General features: G+C 46.3%; 1 protein-coding gene across 5 annotated transcripts in view; it reads left to right on the forward strand.

Annotated features, from left to right (window-relative positions):
• The first annotated feature begins 10,402 nt into the window (after positions 1-10,402).
• brsk2a (BR serine/threonine kinase 2a) overlaps positions 10,403-23,764 on the forward strand; it is a 119,975-nt gene continuing 106,613 nt past the window's right edge. For 3 of the 5 annotated variants that reach the window (XM_057050895.1, XM_057050896.1, XM_057050899.1), the window contains exon 1: positions 10,403-10,715. In XM_057050895.1, the coding sequence (XP_056906875.1) occupies positions 10,622-10,715 (94 nt within the window). In that variant the 5' untranslated portion in view covers positions 10,403-10,621. The remainder of the gene's footprint in view (positions 10,716-23,764) is intronic. The other 2 variants (XM_057050901.1, XM_057050904.1) reach the window with 1 other exon arrangement.

Raw genomic sequence — 23,764 nt, forward strand, 5'->3', positions numbered from 1 at the left:
CCTGAGGAATTTTCTGCTAGATAAAGCCGATTTCACTGACAAAGGACCCAAAGTGTTGTGCTTTAGTTACAACACAACGTATTTCTTTCTTCATTCTTCTATCCAGTTTTTTTTTTTTGAAAGATTACAAAGTGAAAATTGCAAGAATGTTCTATTTACATATGATTTGGGATTAGTCTCTGTAGTTTGGCCTCTGTATTTCAGCACCATTAAGTTCTGGATGAAGTGTTCAAACTAGAACAATTCAAACTACTTTCATTTGTTTCAGCCATTGCCAGTAAGGCCTGATAAAAGGGGTAAACACTGTTCAGTCTGCTTTGATAACTGCTACTAAATGTTACTACTGACAGCACATCTCAATTTGAACCAAACTGAGCATATTTTATTGAAACATATCTTGGAATAACGATTTTTTTTGCCAACTCACTGGAAAGAACTGAGTAAACTAACACGTGTACGTAGTTATAGTCTCAACTGTAAAAGCAATCATTTATATACAGACCTTTAGTCTGTAATCTCTGTTTTATTTTTGAAGCAAACCACAGCTGCTGTGGTGACAAACAACACGTAATGTAAATTCGTGAAAAGACTGTGTAGTAGGAGTAAAAGCACTGAGTATGACTGTGTTAAAGTGCGAGTTCAGTAACAGGTCAGCCTGACAGAAGCAGTGTTAACCTCAGCTAATTTCACAACCATTTCAGCCAAAACCTTTCATTGGTTGAATGAAAGGTCTTTCTGCTTAACTAAGATTACTAAAGGACAAGAATTCCTACTTTGAGTTCTGCCTGAATTTTTCATTGTTTAATGAGTTTCAGAAACACTTATGTAAATTAAGACTGGACTCCGTTACAATAGTTCAGTTTCTATCAGAGAAGAGACCAGATCTAAAATGTGAATCACCCCCCAGTCCCCCAAAATCTGTCCACCCCCACAAGAATACAATAAAATTAATACTATTGAAGTGATTTGTTGCACCTCAGTGGATGTGATAATTAAATCATGGATCTATGCAACCTTTAACGATATGCCTGTATACATTTATTATTCTGAGTGAGTTGTGCTTTTGTCTAGAATATTATACCCATTTTGGTGATGTTTCACCAATGAGCTGTTTACTTGCAGTACTCATCTATCACCGGTAGATGGCAACCCAACAGAGGCTATAATCTATTGTTCCAGTGAAGCCCCCCTCCCTCCCAGCCTCACGTTCCCAGCAGAGTATCCCGGCACCAGCTGAAGCATGACCTTGTTCGCAGTTTGTCATCCGCTTGTGTATCCAGATGAGCCACTGAAAAGTGTAAGGCTTTTTTTTGTAGGCCGCAGAACCGGCGCCAGCTTTTGACTTTAAACTAAAATAAATAGCTAAATGAACCGTCATCCAGAGCATCATTCCACTGGAATTCGGTGTCTCAGTGTCTCTTAGCTGAACCTGAAGCTAGTTTTCCCCCATGTGTTTGAGGAAGAGTTTACAGATTCTGTTCTCACTAAAGTTTCCTGGATGACTCCCAGCTCATCAGTTCAAACATCCATTTAATGGGCCTCAAAGTGCTCAAGTGTTTGGAGCTGCTAATGTGGAAACCAGAGCTGGAGACAGATGAAAATAAAGCAAATATAGGAGAAACCTTATTTATCTCCCATCTTTTAAGTCTTGGGTTTGCCTCAAGCAATGTCCTTCAAACCAAGGCGTCTTCTCGTCCTCGTCCAAGAGCCACTCTTTTTTTTAAAACTCTCTACTTATTTCACGACCACTTCCCCAATTCAGTCACTTCAGCCCCTGCGGAGGGATAAAGAAGCACAGGTGTCTCATGTTAGCTTCTCCTCTTGTCACTTGCCAATGTGCTGTTATTGTACAGAGCATTGGGACTGAGGTGTGTGTGCATGTGTGTGTGCGTGTGTCGATGGTGCAGTGCTCAACGTCTCAGCTTGCCGTGTAATAGAGAGGAATCTAATCAGCTGCTCCCAGCCTCCGCCTCCTCCAGCTTCAGCGAGGCCGAGGAACGTGGGTCACATCAATCACAGAAAGGTCCTCGTGGGAGAAAGATCAGCTTCAACACTCTGTCAGAACAGCATCCAGCCCTCCGTCAGAACCCCACTTTATCCCTGACAGACGTACCCTGAGCCGCAAACACGACCTCCTGTGCAGTTTCTGAATCTCCCCCTTGCTAATTTGTCCTTCCTCGTCTTTCAGCAGGAATCACACAATCTTATTCCCGGTGCTTTCCTCGCTCCCCCTCCTGCTTTCCTTCAAATCTTTCCCTCCATGCTCTCAGCACTGCGCTCTCTTTCCCTTTTTTCCCCTCCTTCCCGACTTCCAACCAGATTCTACACACACGGTCTGCCTACGATTGATAACATCCCTGATGGAGCCCCTTTATTAACCACCCACAGGCAGATTAACCAGAGCAATAATACACCAATCAGCAGCAATTAGGTGCTGATAAGGCCAGGAAGAACTCAGCTGGCTGCAGGAGGGGCGGCAGCAGTCGTGGAGGTACGGGATGTGAATGAAGTCATGTCTGCGTGTACATTTGTGCACGGCTGTGCTATTATTCAGCCTCCAATCTTAATCCCCCTCGCAGAAGATGTGATTCTAATCGGATGTGAAGTCCTCCTGACCTGTTCTCACCAGGCCTTAAATGGAAGCCGCGACCGGGCTGGCGGGTCTCAAAAAGCGGGACTCCAAAAGACAATATGGCGGAAAATCAGTCACCGCGCCGTTGCGGGGGAACAATCAGCCTCCATTACAGGATATTAACGCACTTCAGGTGGAGTGCTGGCTCTTCTAATTTCTTTCTTTCTATTCCTGGCCGCGGCTGCTAAAACAGTAGCCTGGCGTTGTTACGCACCAGCTAAATGCTGATGAAGTCTGGAAGGTTACGCGAGCCTCCTGCCTGCAGGCATCCACACAGCAGCCAAGTCTGATTTCAGCAACATCTGTTTGGACTTATCCCCCCCATCACACACACACACACTAATACACATTCCCGCTGATTCACAGCCAGGTTCGTGGGAGCGCTGGCACGCAGACACCCAAACTCAGATGCTACTTTTGATGACATGCCGAAGGTCCCAGAAGCTGTTTACCGCTGAGCACCTGGGAAGCCCACCAAGGTTTGAGGCTCCAGACTTGACCCCCGCAGCCAACCTGTGCACTCGATTACTCACGCCAACCACCTCCAGAAACGCTAATATATGTATCAAAGTGGGAAGCGAACGTGAATTTTCCCATTTCCTCTGGGCCTTTAGCGGATGAGGCACATTGTGGGGGAGCCGGATCAAAGCTTCCCGGAATTTCGGCAGAAATCTGGAATTTGGCGCAAAGAAGTCAAAGTTGGGCTGTTGAGGCTCTGAAAGTTTGGTCCTGGCAGCGTTCGCAGGTCTAACCAGCCATGTGGCGGCGATCTTCAGGTCTGATGACCTTAGCGCCGCTGATTGATATTGGATTGGGAGGCGGGGGCGCGCGACGGCGGCGGGGCGTGCGTGCGCACGCGTGTTTTGCACGCACGGAGTGGTGGGGTTAATTGAAGTTGTTAGAGTGAAAACGATTCCCTGGAGGCAGGTGGAGGCGGTAGGTGAGTTCAGCGGTGGGTGACGATGAGCGATGGGAAGAGAGGGATGAGACGAGGAGGCAGAGGGAAGGAGCGTGGGCGTGTTACGGGGGGGATTTCTCCTCTCAGCTGAAGCTTGGAGGCAGCGAAACATGGAGCAGGCGCACGTGAAATGATTCATCCAAAGGTCAGTTTCGTCCATGCGCTCCTCCAGCTCTGACATCACCCAGCCTTTAATGATCCACTAAAATGAACATTCTTTTCCGTACACGTCCTGTTTGTTCACGCAGTGCCCTCCAACAACAACCTCCTCTCTTCTCCTGGTTTCTCTCTGTCTCTGACCCCCCCCCCCTCCCCCACTCACCTCCATTTCACAGGTGATGGTTTGGTTCACTTTAATCCAAACAGATGCTGGGCTGGGGACTCCTGCCCCGCTGCCTTAACTCCAATCAGCTTTCATTGCTCTCCGGAGGAGGCCCCCCCGCAACCCCAGGATGCCACACGTACACATGCGTGGCGCGCACGCGTCAAGGTCAGGCGTAGTCGTTGCCCCCAGAGCTTCGTCTGAAGCCAGCCCCAGCAGTGGTCTGGTGTCGGCGGGGACGGAGCCGTCAGTGGCGATGCATCTGTCGGCCCCAGCAGTCTGAGCCGCCCCCGCTTCGTCCACGTCTGTCACCTCCTTGCCTCTTCTCCACCCCCACAGCTAGCGCGGAGAGAGCAGCCCCCCAGCGTTATCTGTGAATTGTGCAGGGTGATACTGTAATATTGCTGTAGCGTTACGATGATGATTTACCGTCCAATGATTGGCCGTTCTAGCTGGGACCAGCTGTCCGGCGGCGCTGCTCTCTGGGGTTGGGCCTCCTAATGACCACATCCTTGTTATTCAGATGCAGCAAATTCAATTGCAAAATGTTTCATTTAGCTGTTTAAATATCGTACAGTCAAGGATCGACGGCCTTGTCGACAGTTACAGCTGTTGTTAACTTTACAGCTGCTGATTTGACATCTGCAGCCAGTGGATAATGAATCTAGCTGATAGAGTTGCTGGATGGCGTTTTCAGAACTGCCGCGTTTACTAATCTGTAATTTTTGCTCTCTGAGGCTCTAATTTTGTTTTTGAGACGGAGATTTGTGAAGATGAAGGTAGCCTTATTATAAAATACAAATGTTTACCATTTAGAGACCATTTATCAGCGTTTATTAAAAGGCAAATGAGAAAAACAAGTGAAAAAAACCCTCAAAATTATTAACAGTAACATGTATTCTGTTCACCGCTCTTGTAAACTACACCAAAAAAACAAGGAAATAAACGTATTTGCATACTAATAGGAAGTCACACACTTTGGTGATTTCACACTTCATTAGGCTGTTTGTTATAAATGTTTTCAAACGATTAATGAACTGAGATGGATTTTGACTCCGGAATATTACCAGATAATAGGTTTTCTTTGGCTAAGGCAACCGATTCTTAGCATTTATTAGCAGAAAGCACCAACTGGATCCCTTCAGCTTGTGATCTTTCGGCCGTGCGGGGAACTGGCACAGAGTTGAATTAGTAATCGATCTCGTGAGTTTATTACACAAAGTCCGAAATCTAGATTCATTCGTTTTCATGATTCACGAAGGTGCAAAAGTTCCACCCTTTAACTGTCATTGTTTGCGTGCATAGAGGCCATAACTCTCTTGATGAAAGGCCTCTTCCTCTATTTACCTGCTGATTAATGGCGCTGTAGAGCTCCGTGGAAAGCTCCAGGCCATTTAAACGCTGCTGCCCGACCTGCAGCCTGTTGAAAGCAAAGACGAGCCGCTGAAATGACCTCGGCTAGGGCGAGCACGTTCAAGTAATCATGGGCACGTTTCATTTAATATTTCTTCACGTCTCTTCAGTTCTTTGGTAATTAAAGTGATTCACCATATATTCATGAAGAAATCACCCTTAGAGTCAAATGTTGGTCGTTAAAGGCTTTTGTACAGTAGCTGTCCTGATACTAGCATCTTATTTCGGGGTAAATAGGTGTAAATTTCCTGCGATCAATCCCAGATTTCATCCCTAAGATGCCAGAATGTTGTGCTTATAACTGCAGTTCCTTGTTTTCAACAGTTTGTGATGTATTTCTCCCAATTTTTACCCAGGAGGTGGTAATAAAGCACACAGGTGACATCACCAGGTGGAAAACTTCCCAATCGCCCTCCTTTCCTGAGACAGGTCTCATTTATTGTCAGTTTAATGCAAATGTCTGCGAGAAGCGTTTCTTGGAATATCGTATCCCTTCACGTATCACTGCTGTCTTTCTCTGCTCGTTGGGATGCCAAGTAACATCTACAGGGAGCAGGAAAGGAAAAATTCCTGGAGATGTTAAAATGTCACGAGGCCTCCTTTCTTACTGCAGACGTGAATGCGCGACCTTCCATTCGTGTGTGGTTTTTTTTGTTTTTTTCCTAATTTGTCCTTTCAAGTAAAACACATTAGATTGTGTTCCAAGCGAGGTTTGAAAGGTGAGAGCCAGTGACCTTGCCTGCAGCAGATTTTTTTGAATTGGCTGGAGAGAAACGCTTTGGCGTGTTTGTGAGTCATTTTCAAGGATACTCGGCAACCACACAACAGGAAAAGGTTACCTGCGCGGCCCAGCTCCATGGGCAAACGCTCTTAATACCGACTAAAAAGCCAAAACACTAAAACAGGCTTTTACAAGACTATCTGCAGTAACACTGAATTACAGTTGTGGATACCTCTAAAGAAGCACAAATTGATAACCGAGCACACCACCAGGTTTGTGCCATCAGTGATACGTATTGTTTAAGACTTTCATCTCATGCAGCTAGTAATTGCCCGTGATTAGTGAGGCACATGCAGCCACAGTGATTATCTAGACGAATAATAATTGCCAACAGTTTGTTTCTTATGCTGCAATTATGTTTATAGAAATGGCAAAAAGGGAGAACTGAATAAGCTCTGTCGGTGCATCTGTGTTTAATGTGTTACGTTATTAAAAAAGCATTAGCTCCAGTCCAAGACATATAAATCGTAGTTGTAGCTGCGAATCTAGGAAATTGCCGTGCGGCACAAAGACGCGGTATTCTGCAGACTGACTCACAATCAGGCGGAGAAAATAACCTGGAAAAGCATGTTTTGCTATATGTAAACGGCTGGGACTGGAAGGCTGCAGCCACAGAGGAGGAACAGAAGTAAACTGGGTCAGACGACTGTGTTTGCCATATCAGGATGTCAGCACGGAGAGGTTAGAAGCAGTGCAACGCGAGTGAATCTTAAACCCTTGCAGCTCTGCTGGGAGCTTTTCTGACAAAATTAGGGTATTATCATAATTACAGAGGAACGGTTGGGTTTTTTTTTCCCGATAGTATGTCATTAGAAAAATATGGATTTTCCTACTGGGGAGGCTCTGGGGTTCAGCAGCAGGGGATAGGGGAGGAACGCACTTTATCACCAGCAGGAGGCAGTGTTGCAGCAACCGTGTGCACATGTGTCAACGTGTGAGCGTGAGTGAGGGAGATGTCATTCCCTCTGGTATTCCCCGCACAGCCTCCCTGGCGGCCATGCCATACAGTGACATTTGAAATGAACAGCAGATCAGAGATGTAAGATGTATAGAATATAGATAAATATTGGTGTGTGTGTGTGCCTGTGCCTGTGCCTGTGTGTGTGTGTGTGTGTGCCTGTGTGTGTGTGTGTGTGTGTGTGTGTGATTGCACTGATTTGCACTGAGGATTTCCAGTGCTCATACACACAAAATCTTTGTCCAGATGTGCACATCCGTCTTCCAGGGTACATTTTTGTTTCTGCATATGTAGCTCATTAGGTAGAGGTGCGATTCCTCTATAAGAGTGATGCACCTTTCACCATCTTGAATAGATTTTTAGAGTTTAGAGTTTAGAAAATCTGAAAGATTCCCGCCCGCTTCCCCTCCGCCCGACCTCTGACTCTCCCCTCAGGCAGAGCTGGATATGGCAAATATGGTCATGGTTTAAACATTTAGCGACATTTGACGAAAACAGTTTGCAATAGGCAGAGGAAACATTGTCATCTTCACAATAAACACTGTGCAGATGTGAGCGCTGCCGCCAACACCAACAATCACTCTTCATAAAGCTAAAACTAACACGAGCGCTAATGCTAACACTGAAGCTAACGGCCGTGGTCACAAGTCTGGTTTGTTTACACTAAAGTTAACACTTATCAAAACTATATGAGACATGAATATAGATGATGTTTTTACACTTTCTTTTACATTTTAGTGTGCTTATTAAGAACATTTAAAAATGGCTAAAAAAGTCTAAAACTGCCCGAAAGGTAAGAATCTCTCTAAGTTTATTTTGCACGGTAACTCTGAGATACATTAACTTTTCTACTTCCAAATTTCCCTTTCACTGTGCGGCACCTTTTGGATGCAGCTATTACTCGTGTTTGTCAGACAGAGGTTCTGTTGAAAGCGTTTACTGCCTTTACATTCATCTTTCCACCCTCCGGTCTTCCAAGTGTTTGCTGATAAATGCTAGCAGTCCTCTCTGAACGAAGATGTCACACTAATTAATCAAACACACTATGTTGGCCGGCGCGTTAACAGCACAAGGGTTGTTGGCAATAAACAGTTTGTACAACCCTGAGAGGTGTGGAGTCTGCATCCGTGTGCAGCATTTGTTCCAACACGGCAGCACTGCGGTACACCCAGCCCGTGAATTGGTGTGTACACAGGGTTTTTAGAGTGTGTGTATATGTTTAGTTTTAAAAGTCAGGTGTTTATGGCTCCCTGTTGAAGGGGCCAGGCTCTCCTGCCCTTCATCATGAGGCAGAATGCTGGGGACGATGGGGGGGAACGATGTTACTGAACTGTTGGCAGCCTTAAAACACAAAAATAAAGCAGTGTCCTACCACCTGTATGTCCTTCCGCTCAGTTTACAGCATTTTTAGCAAAAGCAGAAATAAAATAAGCCACTAAAATGTCATTTCAATGACATTTTAATCCAAAAAATCTCTGCAAACTTCAGAACCCCCCCCGCGCTGTTGATTGAAACATAGGCTCAAACACCATCTAAGAAGACGTCTCATTAATTGCTTCGCAGGGATGAAGGATGGGAGCGATGGCGGCTGAGGAGGAGTGAGGAAGGATTGATGGGTAGCAGGGAGATACTGGCAAGGTGATTAAAAACGCAAGCTGCAGATGTTTCTGGAGCACTTCAAAGTGGTGCGCCTGCCAGCGCCAACGCCAAGGCCTGATGCATTATTGAGCAGGTACCCGCCTGGCACCTGGCGCCGTCCACCTGGCAGCGTTTGGTCACGTGGGTGACAGCTCGGGTCACACCTCTCCACCTGGACCCAGCCCCCCCGTGCGATGGAGGCCATCGGGGACGCGGAGCACGTGCTTGACACCATCCTCAAAGGCAGCGAACTGGGGCATGTTCAGTCATGAAAAGACCTTTTTTGGCTTTTTGGTGACTGTACAGGTGTATTTTTTAAACATTGTGCATTGTAATATGGCTAAAAGGCATGGCTTTTTGAAAGAATATTGCTTCTATATCAAATATAGGATGTACTGAGTGTTTGTCCACATATATACCAATGCTTTTTATATATAAGTTAGTATCCAAGAACCTTTCTGGGGGATTTTTTGAAGAGGCCTCCAGTGTGCCGCTCTTGCAACTCTTGAATATTTCAGCAGACTCCTCAACTTTGTCCTCTACCAAAGACTATCTAGAGGTCACATCGTGTGTTTTGTGCATGTTCCCCCCACCCCCATGTCCCCTGGCACCTGTACTCTCTCAGGGGGTGAGGAAGAGACAGAGACCAGAGCTGCAGTCACAGGTCTCAGACCAGTGGGGTGTGAAATGAACCAGAGGGCCGACACACTCTCCCCTCCTGCTTTGCTCACACACACACACACACACACACACACACACACACACACACACACACACACACACACACACACACACACACACAAAGGAGCAAATGGAAAACAGAAGAAAGTCTCCAGGAAATAAAGTCAGTATATATTTGGGTGATGCTGCAGCGAGACCTTCTGCTCAGATGACGACTCGAGAACTCGACCTGATACTTCACACATACAGGAACTCCTCGGAGCGCCGAGATGGCAGCTTGTCGATTGCGTCTGTTGAGGTGACACATCTCAGAGTCATTAGGGAGTTTACATCACACACAGGCACCCATGTAATTATTGATTGTTTTGATTTCATAATGTTGTCATGTGGAAAAATACATACAAGAATAATGAGGCTCTAGTATTGTTATACAGAAAGAGAGAGAGACCCAAAGCACATATTCAAGACGGATTTGTATAGACTAAAAGTGACATTATTCTTTGGAACTGTGGTCCAATTGATGTGATTTAAAAAAAAAAAGAAGCATTTCGTTAAGTGTACAAATTTCGATGATTGACTGTCTTCCATTTGCTCAGCTGTACCGTGTATAAAAGATAGAAATAAAAATAAACAACTACAAACCATAACAACGTACGAACACTAAAAGGGTTATGCGGCGTCCAAAGTCGTCACAATTTTAAAATTGGAGTTGGAGGAAATGAGTTGTGAAATAATTTATTTTAATCCAAGGATTGCGTTTTTCTCCAAAATGACCACTTTTAAAGAAAAGTCTGTTTATGTGGTATTCTCTATTGCAATTTGGAACTTTTTCAATGAGGGGGGATAAAAAAAGAAAAAAAAAGTCGACGCTCTAGCAACAGCCACAAAAGCCAACAGCGCCTGAGAGGACCTGCTCTCTGATTGGCCAGCGCCGCTGTCAATCATCGCTCGTCAGCTCCGCAGCACCTCCCACAGACGCACAGCGGCGGCGCAGCTTCCAGTGATATTCAAAGCACTTGCGGCTCGTCTGCGGCTGTAGAAGAGAGGAGAGGAAGAAGAGAGCGCCTCCTCAGACACAGCGGGTGAGGTCCGGAGAAAGACGGAGAGCGGAGCGCCACAGGAGGCGAAAAGGCTGTGGAGTAAGAGGAGAACCCGCAGCGGCTCGGACCTCCGGCGAGGACTGTGTAATTGTCCGTGTCCCCCCCCCCCCCCTAAAGTAATTTTCGCACAAGTCCGACATGTCATCGTCCGGCAAAGACAACAGTGGTGCCCAACACGCCAATTACGTGGGACCTTATCGCTTGGAAAAGACGCTCGGGAAAGGACAGACAGGTTAGTTGGGACTGCTTGCCCCCCCCCACCCCCCTTCCCCCTTATTTATAATTGCACCATTTATTATGGAAGGTTCTGTGGCCACTTGAAATCTGGCCGCAGGTGATAAATATCTAATCGCCTACTTCCAAACACCTGCCGAGCCTTGGGGGAAATTTGGTGCTGCTGGTGGAGGTGGGGGTGGAGGTGTGTGTGTGTGTGTGGAGGGGGGGGTTATTTCTTTGGTGAGCTGACATAATCACTGTTCACACATTGTTCATATTGGTTTGCCGCGTGTGCGTAGGCACTGGCACCGTCCAGCGCCAAAGGACGAGGAGAGTGTGATGGGGTCTGAAATGAACTTTATGTGTCCTGGTTGTTCCGTGTGTGTGCGCGCGCGCGCGCGCGCTGTCATTGGAGCACAACGGCGTTAATCCTGATTTACCTGATACATTGATCTATTCTTAGTCAGCAGAGAAGCCGCCGTCCTATAGGCTCTGGCTGCCAAAGGTGGGCTTCCTGTCCATGTGGAGAGACCATAAGCTGTGAAACAAGAGTTACATCCATCTTAATTTCCATCCCTTGGGGGGAGGATTGGGGATATACCCCCCCCCCCCCCCCAAAAAAAGGGTTAGGGTTTTAAATAAAAAGCTTTATAATAGTAAAGACTGCAATGACACTGCAGTTTAAGTTAAAGTTGCATGTGCGTGCTGAAAAGAAGTTCTGTTCTGGTGCTCCGTGTGTAGTGGTGCGTGTGGGTTTGCTTTGTTTCACCCCTCCTAGAGCGCCTCAGCCCTGTTGTCCGTGGTGACCGTGCGGCGAGATTCCTCTGCGGTCAGCCGCATGCAGCCGGCGGTTCCATGCGGAAGGTGCGACCCCGTTGTAGGCTGCGGCGGCAGGAGGGACGCAGCTCGCTCTGGAAGCTCTCCACCCTCCGGGAGAGAGCCGGAGGATGATTCTCCCCTCTCTCGTTCTCTATTCTCTCCTCTGAGAGCTTTTCCTCCCATCTGCTTTATAAAACGGCTACAATAGGCGCCGTTTTTCCTCGCTGGTCCAGCTGGTCACACTGAGCACCCGCGTGTGTGTGGAAATGTTTGCGCGTTCCCTCAGACAGTGTGTTCCCTCAAACATATTCTCATTTGCCTGATGTCTTCCCACATTCCTTTCCCAACTTCCATATAAATCCTTAAAAGCGCCACTGCTTTGGGTTCCACGCTACAAAGGTTTATGTTGTGGAATTTATTCAGAGACTGGAGTCTGATTTGTTGTTGAGCGGCTGTTTGCCGCACTAAATGGTGCTCAGGTCTTCTCGGTAATGGCGAGGTCACTCGTGGCTCAAGTTTGTGTGCACTGGCTGCTGTCGTCTGTGTGGCTGGACCACAGCGCACCTATTTTGGATTAATGACAGTGCATAATACGCCATTCGCCCATTAACTATCAGTTAATCTGTCAGATCTCTTTCCCAGGCCCCCACGGAAAGGGTTGGCTTAGCAAGTGTGCGGTCCCGGTGGGCCGGGCTTGACCGTGACTGGCGGCTGGGACTGTCCAGTGGGGTGAGTCTCCCGCCAGCTTTCCCATGATGCCGTTGGCTGGTATTATTAGAGAGCCGGGCGAGGGAGGCCTCTGGATGATCTGGCTGTCCTTCTCGGGCTGGTGCTGCTCTGTGTTCATTAAGTGATTAGGCCTTGTTCTGAGACACACACACACACACAACCATCACAGTGGTTCTGGTTTGGCTCCCTGATCTAATCCTCTACACAGCCAAAGTCGGCTCTCGCTCATCGCCTCACGTGGCCCAGAGGTAGAAGGACTGGCGTTCTGTAGCGTAGCACCTCCATTAATGTGGAATTTCAAATGTTCGGGGTAGATTACCTTTACGGTTCTGGGCGATGTCGCACGTATGCAGCAGCATTATTGTTTGTGCGCCAGAACACGCTGAAAAAAATCTTTGTCGTACTCCAGATTTCATTTCCTAGATTTCGCCGTCACCTCTGTCGATCATTCTGTGATTGGCTCTCGTTTTTATCACTGCCACAGCTGCCTGGTGGAGTCTATAGGTCTGAAATGCCTGCATGGCTGGTTTCTGATTGGCTTTGAGGTCCCAAACGCACGCTGGCCATTTTTAAGCGCAACCCCCCGAATCATTGCGCTCGACAGGCACGCTTACCTGGTCAGCACACCGTCTGTGAGTTAGCGTGCGTAAGCCCTGTGCTATCTTTGGTGCTTCCTTGTTATACTCGTGCTGTCGCGCTCTGAATTTGCCAGGGGAACTCTTTTTCTCTCAAATATTGCACAGGTCTCGTGGGTCGTGTGCAAGGTGGTGCAAGGTCTTGTGTTCCCGTAATCACTGCCATGATGTCTTGATTGCTTTGCTAAGACCTTGTTTTTGCTGTAAGGCTGCTGATTTTCAGAATCTCGCAGCTTTGCTTGACAAAGTGCGCAGTTATGGATTTATGATGAATTATGAATCGCCATTCTGTTAATGCTAAGGCTTTGGAAAATATTTCCATGCTTTTGTCTTTCTGTTACCGAAGGCTGTTTATTACAGGAATAGAGGGCTATTGTTTGCAAATCGCTGCCTGTTAATCCAGCTCAAAGTCCTGTTTTTTTCTTACTGGTGGGGTGAGAGTCGGAGGTTGATGTGTAGGCTCCTTGATTCTTTGATTGACGTTGAGAGGGTGGAATCCTCTGCTGCGGGGTCCCATATTGACTCTTCATCTGACAAAAAGCTGCTTGTGATCCAGCGTCGTTCTTGCTCTTTCTGCTTTTAGATCTCTCTCTGCTGCTTCCCATCTGCTGGAGAGTTCACCAGGCTTACAAGGCATTTAAAACAGCATCTCAGCTATTTCTGTAGTCTCCATGTCAACGAAAGGCCAACCAGTTTCAAACTCCTCCTGAGAGATTTTTAGTTTTTGCTGTTAATGGAACCGGGGAGTGTTTTTATTAGTATCACTCCAAACAGGCATGAGTTACCTCTGTTGGCTGAGGAGTCTGGTTGCATGCTAGGTAAAGTACACCAGTTAATTTGACAGTGACCGATAGCTGGTGAGCTGGAGGTTGGTGATTCAAATCAATTGGTGCTCACAAAGATTTCCTGTCCCGGTGGAGGAGATCCATACTGGTTCACAGCCCATGATATTCCTGATGATGACAAGTGAGGGGGGAATACTCAGTCGATGCCATCGATGAAAGAACACTTGGCAACTCTACAGAAACCCGTAGCTGAGCGGGCACCTGTGCGCGTGTGGCAGGTGCTCTCTTGCAACGATTGACAGTCGTGTCCCAACAAATTTGGTGGAGAAATCAAGGCTGTAATGAGTGGCCAGTGTCGGCGGGCCCGTTCAGACGTTTGCATCAGCGAACCCGTGACCCTGTGGATACAGGAGGTGGCAGCCTGGGTCAACACGCTGGGTCAGGGCTGTGGAAGAGGGATCCAGAGCCTTAGCCGGCGCGTGCTGGAAACAGCTTTGCTTTCGCTGATACTGTAGTAGTGATACACTCCATGAATTAGTTACATGTCAGACATTGTGAAGGTCAGGATTGATAATTACTGACCCACTCTTTTACATCTGACATTTGGCAATGCTAAGCATTATGGGAGTCAATCGCACCTTCATAAATTGGGCATAGAAAAGATATATTACCGGGGAGCAGCGGTCATTAGTATTCAACACCCACCGGAGTAGCCCGAGGTTGCGTGCTCTAACCTTTACAGTTTACAGTAGAGCAAGGCCTGTATTAGTCATCAGAACAACTGTTCATTGATCATATTTGGAGATGATGCCACTGTAGTTGGGCTTTTACTCAATAATGAGGTCAATTATAGAGCAGAGATAAAGCATTTTCTGACAACGCGGTGATCTTAAACATAAGGTGAGGTAAAAGAGAACGATTATTGATTTTTTTTTTTTTTTTTTTGGAGGACAATCATCTCTCTGGTAATTGCGAATGAGTGTTATAGGTTTTTTTTTTTTTTTACCTGATCATGACTATTGATACATTTCTATTGAATATTAGCACCAACAAATTTTTGTATTCATTACTGAGGGAGATTTGTGGAGAGCTTCTCACCCTATCTCTAGGGTGAGAAGTAGCTGGGGAGAGGGAAGTCTGGGTTTCTCTTCTTAGGCTGCTGCCCCCGCGACCCGACCCCGGATAAGCGGTAGAGGATGGATGGATGGATGGATGGATGGATTTGTGGAGATTTTATACTGGCAAAACTCTGCATGCATGAAGAGGGTATACTGGTTGTACATACACAATCCGAAGCAAGACTTTGACTGAGCTTATATAATGATGATGGTCTTTGTCATCTAGTGCTCCTCTCCTCTGTCACCCCCCCGTCTGTCCCCTTCCCTGTGGCCAGTCAGTACTCATACAGGGATCTAGCCATGTGGTAAATCAGACAAGACCTCGGCGGAATTGCATCGATTGGGAGGAATGTATGTAGCCAACGATTTTCAGAGATTAATGATGAGGAAAGAGGTAGAGAACTGGAGGGGGTGAAGGATGAAGGCGAACAGAAGGGGAGGAGTGGGGCCCATATAAAAAAACTTGAACCAAGAGAGCACGCGGCACGCTTGAATGTTCAGACAGCAGTGGAGGTTATTAATTAAGGCAAAGTATTGATCATTCTCTTCATTACATCCCCCTCCTCCCTGATTTTCATCTCTCTATCACTGACCCCCAGAGGAGGAAAGGGCTCAATCTGTAGATGGGAGGTCGTTGAACAAGTGAGGGATTGCCGGCACAGTCTCTAAGGGCTTGTGTGTATTTTTTTTGGACAGGCTCCATCACATCTCAACACATGCAGAAAAGCAGCTGACATTTTAATATACTGCTGCTGCCTTTGTATCTTTTCTACTCTGATACACAGTAGTTAAGTAAAAAAAAAAAAAGCATCTTTAGTCACAGTAGGTAAATAATATAAGGTTATATTTCAAAACTGAACTATCATTGTTCTGCGCTAACAGCTCCAGAATAAATTAGAAGAAATATCAAAGTATTCCAAAACTCTCAAGACTGCTAGATAGCTAGCTAGCTAGTTCTGTCTGTCTGTCTGTCTGCCTGCCTGCCTGTCTGCCTGCCTGCCTGCCTGCCTGTCTGTCTGTCTGTCTGTCTGCTCAGATTAACCCCTGCTCTGCCTGTGAGAAAGCTGTGTTGGTTGCCAAGGTTGGTTGTCTGGTTGTCATGGTTTCCCCGTTTTTTTCTGGTTCCCAGTCGGCCCCAGCGAAGGCAAGATTTTTGAAAAGATAATTTTTTTTCTTCCCCTCCCGATTCTATTTTGTTCTTAAAGTAGCCGTGGCCTTAGTTAAAGTCAACCCCTCCAGTCTTTCGTCTGACTCTTCACCTCACGTAGGGGTGGAGAGGTGTGGGTATGGTACAGGCGTGTCCGCCCGGGCTGCGTGCATGCGTGCGTGCGTGTGCTCAGGCATACGGTCATGGATCAGACAGGCTTGCCCTGCTCTGTGCTCTGTGCTGTGCTCTGTGTTCCCATTTAAATCTGGGAGATTAGCGCATACGGGGAGCATCGGCTTTAGTCGCTGTCAGCTCAGCTAGCCTTGGCAGGCTGTCCTCAGACTTGCAGGGGGGGGGGCTCTGGGCTCATCCACTCTCTGCGGCCCTGCTGTACCTTGACCATTATCAAATTTATGAGTGCTCAGTGACCTTGACAGTTTCTGCTGCCCGACACTTTCCACTCTTAAAGAACGCAGTACTAACATAGGTTTCACAGCCTGTTTCCTTTTATTTCTTTTATTGGGAATCTTGAGGATTCTCCAGGATTATATATTTAGCTTTTTAAAATAATTAGTTTCTTATATCATTAGTCCTTGTGGATGAAAATGGATACCCCATGTTCATCATTTTTATTTAACTATCAAAGCATAAATAGAATGAATAGCCAATTTGCCCATTTCATCGGGGACTCCACATGCTACAAAACACTTATTTAAAAAGCGCAACCGTATACAATGTAGGAATGACTTTGAAAATTATTCAACTGTGCTGTATTTTCAGGATACCTGCTGGAGACTCCCGTCAGACTATTATGCAATGAAAAAAAGGACATGAATGAAAAATTCCGCTCATTTGCTGCAGCTCTACCCAGATGGCGGGGGCAAGAGTCTCTGCTGACACTCAGTTCTGTTGTCAGCCTTTTAAGCTTTGAAGCAAAACGTTACCCATCCCTGAAAACACCTGAGATGTAGCTTGGCATGCACAGGAATGCAGGCAGCCTTTGGTGAGATTAGATTAGGCGAGCATGAGCGGTCACAAATCATCGGCCCGCGCGCTCCGCCCGTCTCCGTGGCATCGACTTCTGACACCTGGCCAGACTTAAAAGAATTAACACAATGTTAACCAGTTTGACTTACTTCCTCTGGGATGGGAACATCAAGGAGTGTGTTATTCACGAGGTGAGGGAGAAGGTCAGGCTCCGTTGCTTACTGCGCTGGAGAGTCGGAGCGCTGTTTCCAGTTTACAGAGACACCACCTGGATCACAGGTGTTTCCGCCTCAGCGATCCAGACCAGGCAAACCGTTTGGTCTCCCTGCTTTTCCTCTGCTGCCACCTCGTCAGAGGACGGGTCAGTGCTTTGAGTTGGCTGCCAGCATAAACCCTTCATCATGATTATGTATGAAGACAACATCAGATCAGACGGAAACGTCATACCTGAGGCAGCCCGACATGAACCTTTGTGTGTCCTTGTATCGCTGTACTAGTTTGTACTTAAGCATAAATCTTTTAATACCGCCGCCGCGCTCTTCATTTGAACGCTGCCCTGTTTTGGTTCAACGGGCATTTAGACTTGTGCCTCTGTTGTGATGTAAGCTCTTTAATAGGAGAACCCTCAGACGAACTGCACTCTGCTCAATCTTTCTGCTTTAGTGCAACTTCTGTGTGATTTCACAAAGGTGATGATGCCTTTGAACACAACTCATTGGAGTTGACTGTCTGTTTCTGGGGTCTCGTGTTCCTTTTTTCCTATGTTTCTTCATTTGATGCACTTTTTCTCCCCGCTGTTAATTCGGTGGGAGCGAGTGATGTGTAGAAATAGTGGCGCAGCAGATTCAAAATGGCTGGCATTTATTTTTAAATTCCACCCCAAAACCGGATTATTCCTCATCTGCATACTTTTCTGGATCCGTGCTTGTTTGTCTCCGCACTTTAGCGTCGGACCCTGCGCTCCTGCCGACAGCATCTGATCGCTGGAACTTGGGGTGGGGGGGGGTTCACAAAAAGAGATGTTTTCTGAGTGAGAAGGAGTCACAGCAGGAAAGCATCTGTCAGGGTCACTGCCTCCATTATTATTTAAATCCAGACATGCTTTTGCACACAAAGGCACATGCAGACACATGGGAATGTGCTGTGAGACTTTCTCTGGTGACATCAGAAGAGGAAACGCAGCCGCGGCAGGAAACCAACACACCAACACACACCAACACACACGCAGGTGCCTTCAGGACATTTGAGGATCTCCTCTACTCCTCAGTCCTCTCCTCTGGTTATCGCTGTATGAGTTCTTCCTGGCCAGGCTCCTTCATGCCGTACAGTCAGGAGAAAGTAAAGCTATAACAGTATACAGTTTGCACTATATCTGTGCAGCGAGCCTTTTATGGTCGCCCTAGCAACACTGAAATGCATACCGGTATATACAATGTGGGAAGTGACCTTCAAATGATCTCGATTATTCGGTTTGTTCTTTGCAACATTGACTCATAAAGGTGTTTAAGTCAGCTTCATGAGTCAGTGCTTTGATGTCAGCATGTTCGGTGCAAACTTACAGGAGGAAGATCAAAATCGCACAGATTTGCACAAAGAATTCATGTAAAAATGTCAGATGTCTGATTAAAAGCAGGCCCAAACCTGATCCGGGACCTCATACCAGTACCCCAGACTTCATGTTAAATGACAGGAAGCATTGTATCCATTCATGAAAATAATATAATGACGTAGTGAGTCTCATATGCCGACACATCAGAAGCTGCCGCTTATATAACGTCTCACTTTCCAGTGTGAAACACAACAAATGAGGTTGCCCCCATTTCAGAGCACTGCATCACCAGGCCTCCCGATCAGTGTTATTTTCTCTTCTCTGCTGTCGTCAGCACTGCTTTGACATGTGATTTTTGTTCTATGGATAATATCACGTCAATGCTAACGCCATCTATTTTTCTGCGTCAGTATTCTGCGCATGGAAACAGGGGTGGGACGTAGAAAGGCCGCGTATGCGCACGTTCCTGGGACTGACTTCTCCTACAATCATAATGGAGGATGCTTTCCTCCGTTTAAAACAGTACAGCCCTCATCAACCTCGTAGTTTACACTGAAAATGGTGCTCATTGTATCCCATCATACTGTATTTCACCTTATTTTTTTTTTTAGAAATTGGGCTCCTCCTGACTTAAACGTGGTGAATGTTGCCTCTGGGAAAGATCACTCAAACAACCACACTTGTTTCTTTAAGAATTGATGGTGGTACATATAGCCTTAATCTGCCTTTGCCTGAATAATTTATGCCCCAACATTCCAGCACAAGTAGGCTGAGGGGGAAAATGGTCCTAGAATGGCCGGACGTCTGTATTCTACAATATGTCAGTCAAGCTGCTTTCATTTCAACACATCTCTACTTTCCGATTTGCACTCTACACTTAGCCTGCAGCTCACTGTAGCCAGGTCTCCTTTTCTTCTTCTTTTTTTTTAAATTCCCGAACCAATATCTGACATCTCCCCCCGTCTTTCCATCTTGACCCCTCTCCTCCTCCTCCCTCGTCTCCTCACCTCATGCCTAATGGAGGTATTCCCCTGCAGCCTCCACACCTTATACTTCTATTCTGCTCAGGTAGAGCTCATTTCATGCTGCATGATTATATCTCGCTGGCAACAAGCGCCAGAGTGTTGTGGGCCTCCGCAACCGCGTAAGGAATTCAATTAAATCTTTAAATATGTTCCCTTGCAGAATTTACCTGCAAATCAGCAAAAATTAGGGGGGTGATGTGATTCTCTCTTTATGCTAAGTATACGTGTGAAAAATAAGAGCATTAGATGTGCATGCATGCCTTAGTTACTGTGGTTTTATCTGCAGTACATTTTGTTTTAATGGCACAGCTATGATGAGCCTTGTATAATCCTCCATAAACAATGATGACTCTGCCCCCCCGGCCCCTCCTGCTGCTCTACCAGGCATCTTGGTGAGATGAAGAGAGGGAAAAACACATTTGTAGCATTAAATCAAACACGCAAACCACGTGAGTGTGTGTGTGTGTGTGTGTGTGTGTGTGTGTGTGGAAATGGTCTAATTTAATGTGAAAGAATCTAATGGAGGGAACACATCCTGTATTGGCTTCATGGAACTGAGCTGGTTTGAAGTAATCGGACATAGGGGGATTTGACCTCATATCGGCTGCGTGTAGAACTCAACCTCCCTGTTCCTAAGGATGCTTTTCATCTGAAAAAGTTATCAGCTATCATTCCCTCATTCCTGTGAGACATCATCCAGGGTTGTTGAGATTAGCCGGTGATTAATTTTCCGCTTTGTTTTGTGTAATTTACCTCTTTGCGCGGTGAGCCTTGAAGAGCACTGTTGTTTGTTTTCATGTTTGCATCATTCTTCCTGCCACTGAGCTCTCCGGGGTAACATCTACTCCATACTTTCCCCCCCGATGGGAAATTTAGAGGGATGGTTGTTTTCATTCGAAGAAAACTAAAGAGCACATGAAGTTTTGATATGGAGATGCTTCAGCTTGTGTGCTGGTAAAAGGAAACATTTACCGTTGTACCTCATGTTTCTAATACCCGTATACTTGCACGTGTGCCGGTACGACTCGACGTGTGCAAGACCTGAATTTATTACCTTCTTCCCTGTTGTCATTACACTTCATCCTCCTGTGTTTGCTCCTTAATGAGACTTTATGAAATATTCAGATCGGTAACCTGCTGGAGCTCGGTGCGTCTGCGTCTGTGCATCGTGGCTTTTGTGTTCCTGCAAATCCTTGAGTGGTACCAGCAGTTTTTGATCCCTCCATTAGCATCGACAAGCGCAGCATAGACAGACAGACAGACACGGGAATACCTCTATGCCCGTGGACAGACATGATTAGACATGAGTCAAGCCGGCGCAGAGATTTGTTATTTGAAAAGGTACCATCCCAGGTAATGAGTGAGTCGGGGAGAGAGCGGGCTCATTAGAGCCAGGAGAGTTGAGCCTGTTGGTTGGGTGTGTGCTAGCCTTGCTCAGAACCCCCCCCTCCTCTCTCATTTCATTCCTGTCGTTCTTTCCCTGGACGCTCAACACTAAATCAACCAGAAATTTTAATTAAAACACATTTTCTTAAGCTCCAAGCGTGCAAAGAAGCCACCCATGGACACAAATGCACATGAGGGGAAGACGCATGGCGCTAAAGCTGAACTTTGAGGAAAACACCTGAGCCCCCACAAAGACTCCATTCATCACAATAGTAAATATACCTCTTTTATCTTGTTAGCAGAAGTTTCCCCTCCTACACTTGTAAAGAGCTCTTTAATGAAACACTCTCATTTCCTATTATATTGTAGGCTATCCCACATATGAGAAGTTCCACGCATGAAGGAAGAGAAATGCCAGAGAGCTCATAGAGGCCCTCTCCTGGGCCCTGGGGTGTGTGTCTAGACTCCGGATTGATTCATTAAGCGAATCCCAGGACCCACATCGAGCCTCTTCTGGTTCACACGGAGTCTCGCTGTCTTTACATGCGCGTCACGCACGTAGCGGTCTATAATTTCTTACACGGGGGCGAAGAGTGGTTGATGGAGAGAAGTAGAACAATCTTCTGTCGGGCTGTGTATAAGCAGTCCTGCAAAAAGCGATTACTGGTTCCCCTTTGGGCGTGTTTGCGGTTTAATGGCCAAAGCAAAGAATAGTACTCGTTTCAAAAACAGCTTTGAGGCAGTTTGTGTTTTTAATGCTGTTTGTGAACGTGTTATAATTCATTCTCTCTGTTCAAAGGAATATAAAAGCATCGGCATTAGCGTGTACAGTGGTCATGCTTATTTCACATGCAGTCACCGGCTTATTTGCCAAACAGCACCGTGGTCTGTTCCAGGATATGGTCGCCTCGTGTCTAGAGATTCGTGCTGTTTTTTGTCGGTATGAGATTGATCTGTGAGGGCCACAGGTAATGAGGTCAGAGTGGAGGTGCCTGTGGAGCTGATGACAATGATTAAGACGAGGGTCTTGGAGGGACTGAACCTTCACCTGGTTCTGCTCAGCATGTTCCTCCCTCACTACAGTGACGCTATAACAACTGGACTACACAAGGAATCCGATTGGCCCTCCTGGGATCATTGCCAGATGAATTTCTCCCTATATCATCATGGCCACCAATGACAAGCTTGTCTTTAAAAAAAAAACCCAGAACTTAAGTTTTTGGTACATTTTGCACTATTTATCTTCTTTTTTTCAAGTGCCCAAATTGAGTGTTATGCATTTGATCACCTCATTCACTGTAATTCTCAGTGAACTGAATTATATTCTGTTGTCTGGCAGATTTAATTCTGACTCAGACCTTTAGCTACTTATCCACAACATTAGTCAACAGCAGCCTTTCTGTTTTGAGAGGTGTTATTAGATTTCATAACCCAAAACCTCCAAAATGGTCTCCAGGGGCTGGCGGTGACTGTTGACGCCTTGTATAAAAACCTTGTGTTTTCACAAATTTTACAAAGCACTATTTAACTTCTGAAGTTCTACACGTTGATTACGAGGACAAAGGATTAGGCCAATCCAAATAATGGGCTGGACTGTGTTTGTTTGGTCAGTTGGTAAAAACAAGTTAATTAGCCGCCCACATTAGCCTATGAGGTATTATTTTATTTGGAAGTATAATTGGGTCTGAACTGCTTCACTGCTCATTTTTCCAATCAAACTTGCCGTGCTATTAAAGTCCCCGCCTGCCTCGCTGTAATGGGGTTCCCCAAGTTCTCCAAGTAAGAGGTCTGTTTAATGGCTCTTACACATCACATTCTTTTTCAGATGTGTTTTTCCCCCCTACTCATTTCTCCACCAGCGTCTTCACCAACATTCCCGCATTTTCAAGCTCTCTTCCCCCCCTTCCTGTTCAGTTTTGTCCTCCATCACTGTGTTCTCGCTACCTTTCATCTTCACCTGGTTATTTCTCTCTGCCTGCTGTACTACCCTTTCTCAGCCTAATGGGATCGCCAGCGAACATGTCTCCTTATCTTTGCTCTCCACGACACCAGCACTTATTGCCAGGAAGTTAATGAAACAGAGAACAAGAATGACCCCCCTCCTTCCTCTTATTGCTTCGTGGCTTTCCTCCCTTTTGTACAGACCCCTTTACCTAAATATCCTTTCTCTTGTGTCCCTCTTGGTTTTTTCCCCTGACTGGATTATTATTTTAGCCCAACTCTCCTCTGCAGCGCTGCTTCTCAGCATAAATCTTTTATCATTTATCTTTTAGGGATCTCTTTTGATTTGTGTTTTTTTTGGCCCCACCTCATTGGCAGTGTGTGCACCTAATGCCACGTGCTCGGTATTCACAAACACCTTCTGCCCACAGTTCCCCCAGCTTCATGCCTGTAGATTTGAATGCAAAGAGCAGCAGTAGGTCTGTCTATTAAGCGGCTGAGTGTGTGTGTGTGTGCACGTGCAGACATGTGCGTTGTGTATGCACCAGTGCTCATCATGGGAAGACTCTCGACCTGTCAGAAATGTCACACATGGTGTTGCCCAGATGGCTTTTCTAGTTGGCAATGTGTGGGGTTTCGTGCTGTCACTCTGTGTGTGTGTGTGTGTGTGTGTGTGTGTGTGTGTTTGTGTGTGTGTGTGTCTGTCTCTCTGTATGTGTGTGTGTGTGTGTGTCTGTCTGTCTGTCTGTGAGGTTTTCCACTGACTTGTCTTTAGGTACATTGTACCTAAAGATCAGACTACGTTTTTCCACTCTCCCTCGCTCACTCGGTTGCTCTCTCTCTCTCTCTCTTTCACACACACACACACACGCACACACACACACACACACAATGGTGTACTAGTAGTAGGATTCCAGACAACCTCTAAGAGAGCAGCAGTGATG

This window comes from Takifugu flavidus, chromosome 13 (genome assembly GCF_003711565.1).
Source record: "Takifugu flavidus isolate HTHZ2018 chromosome 13, ASM371156v2, whole genome shotgun sequence".
Taxonomy (NCBI): domain Eukaryota; kingdom Metazoa; phylum Chordata; class Actinopteri; order Tetraodontiformes; family Tetraodontidae; genus Takifugu; species Takifugu flavidus.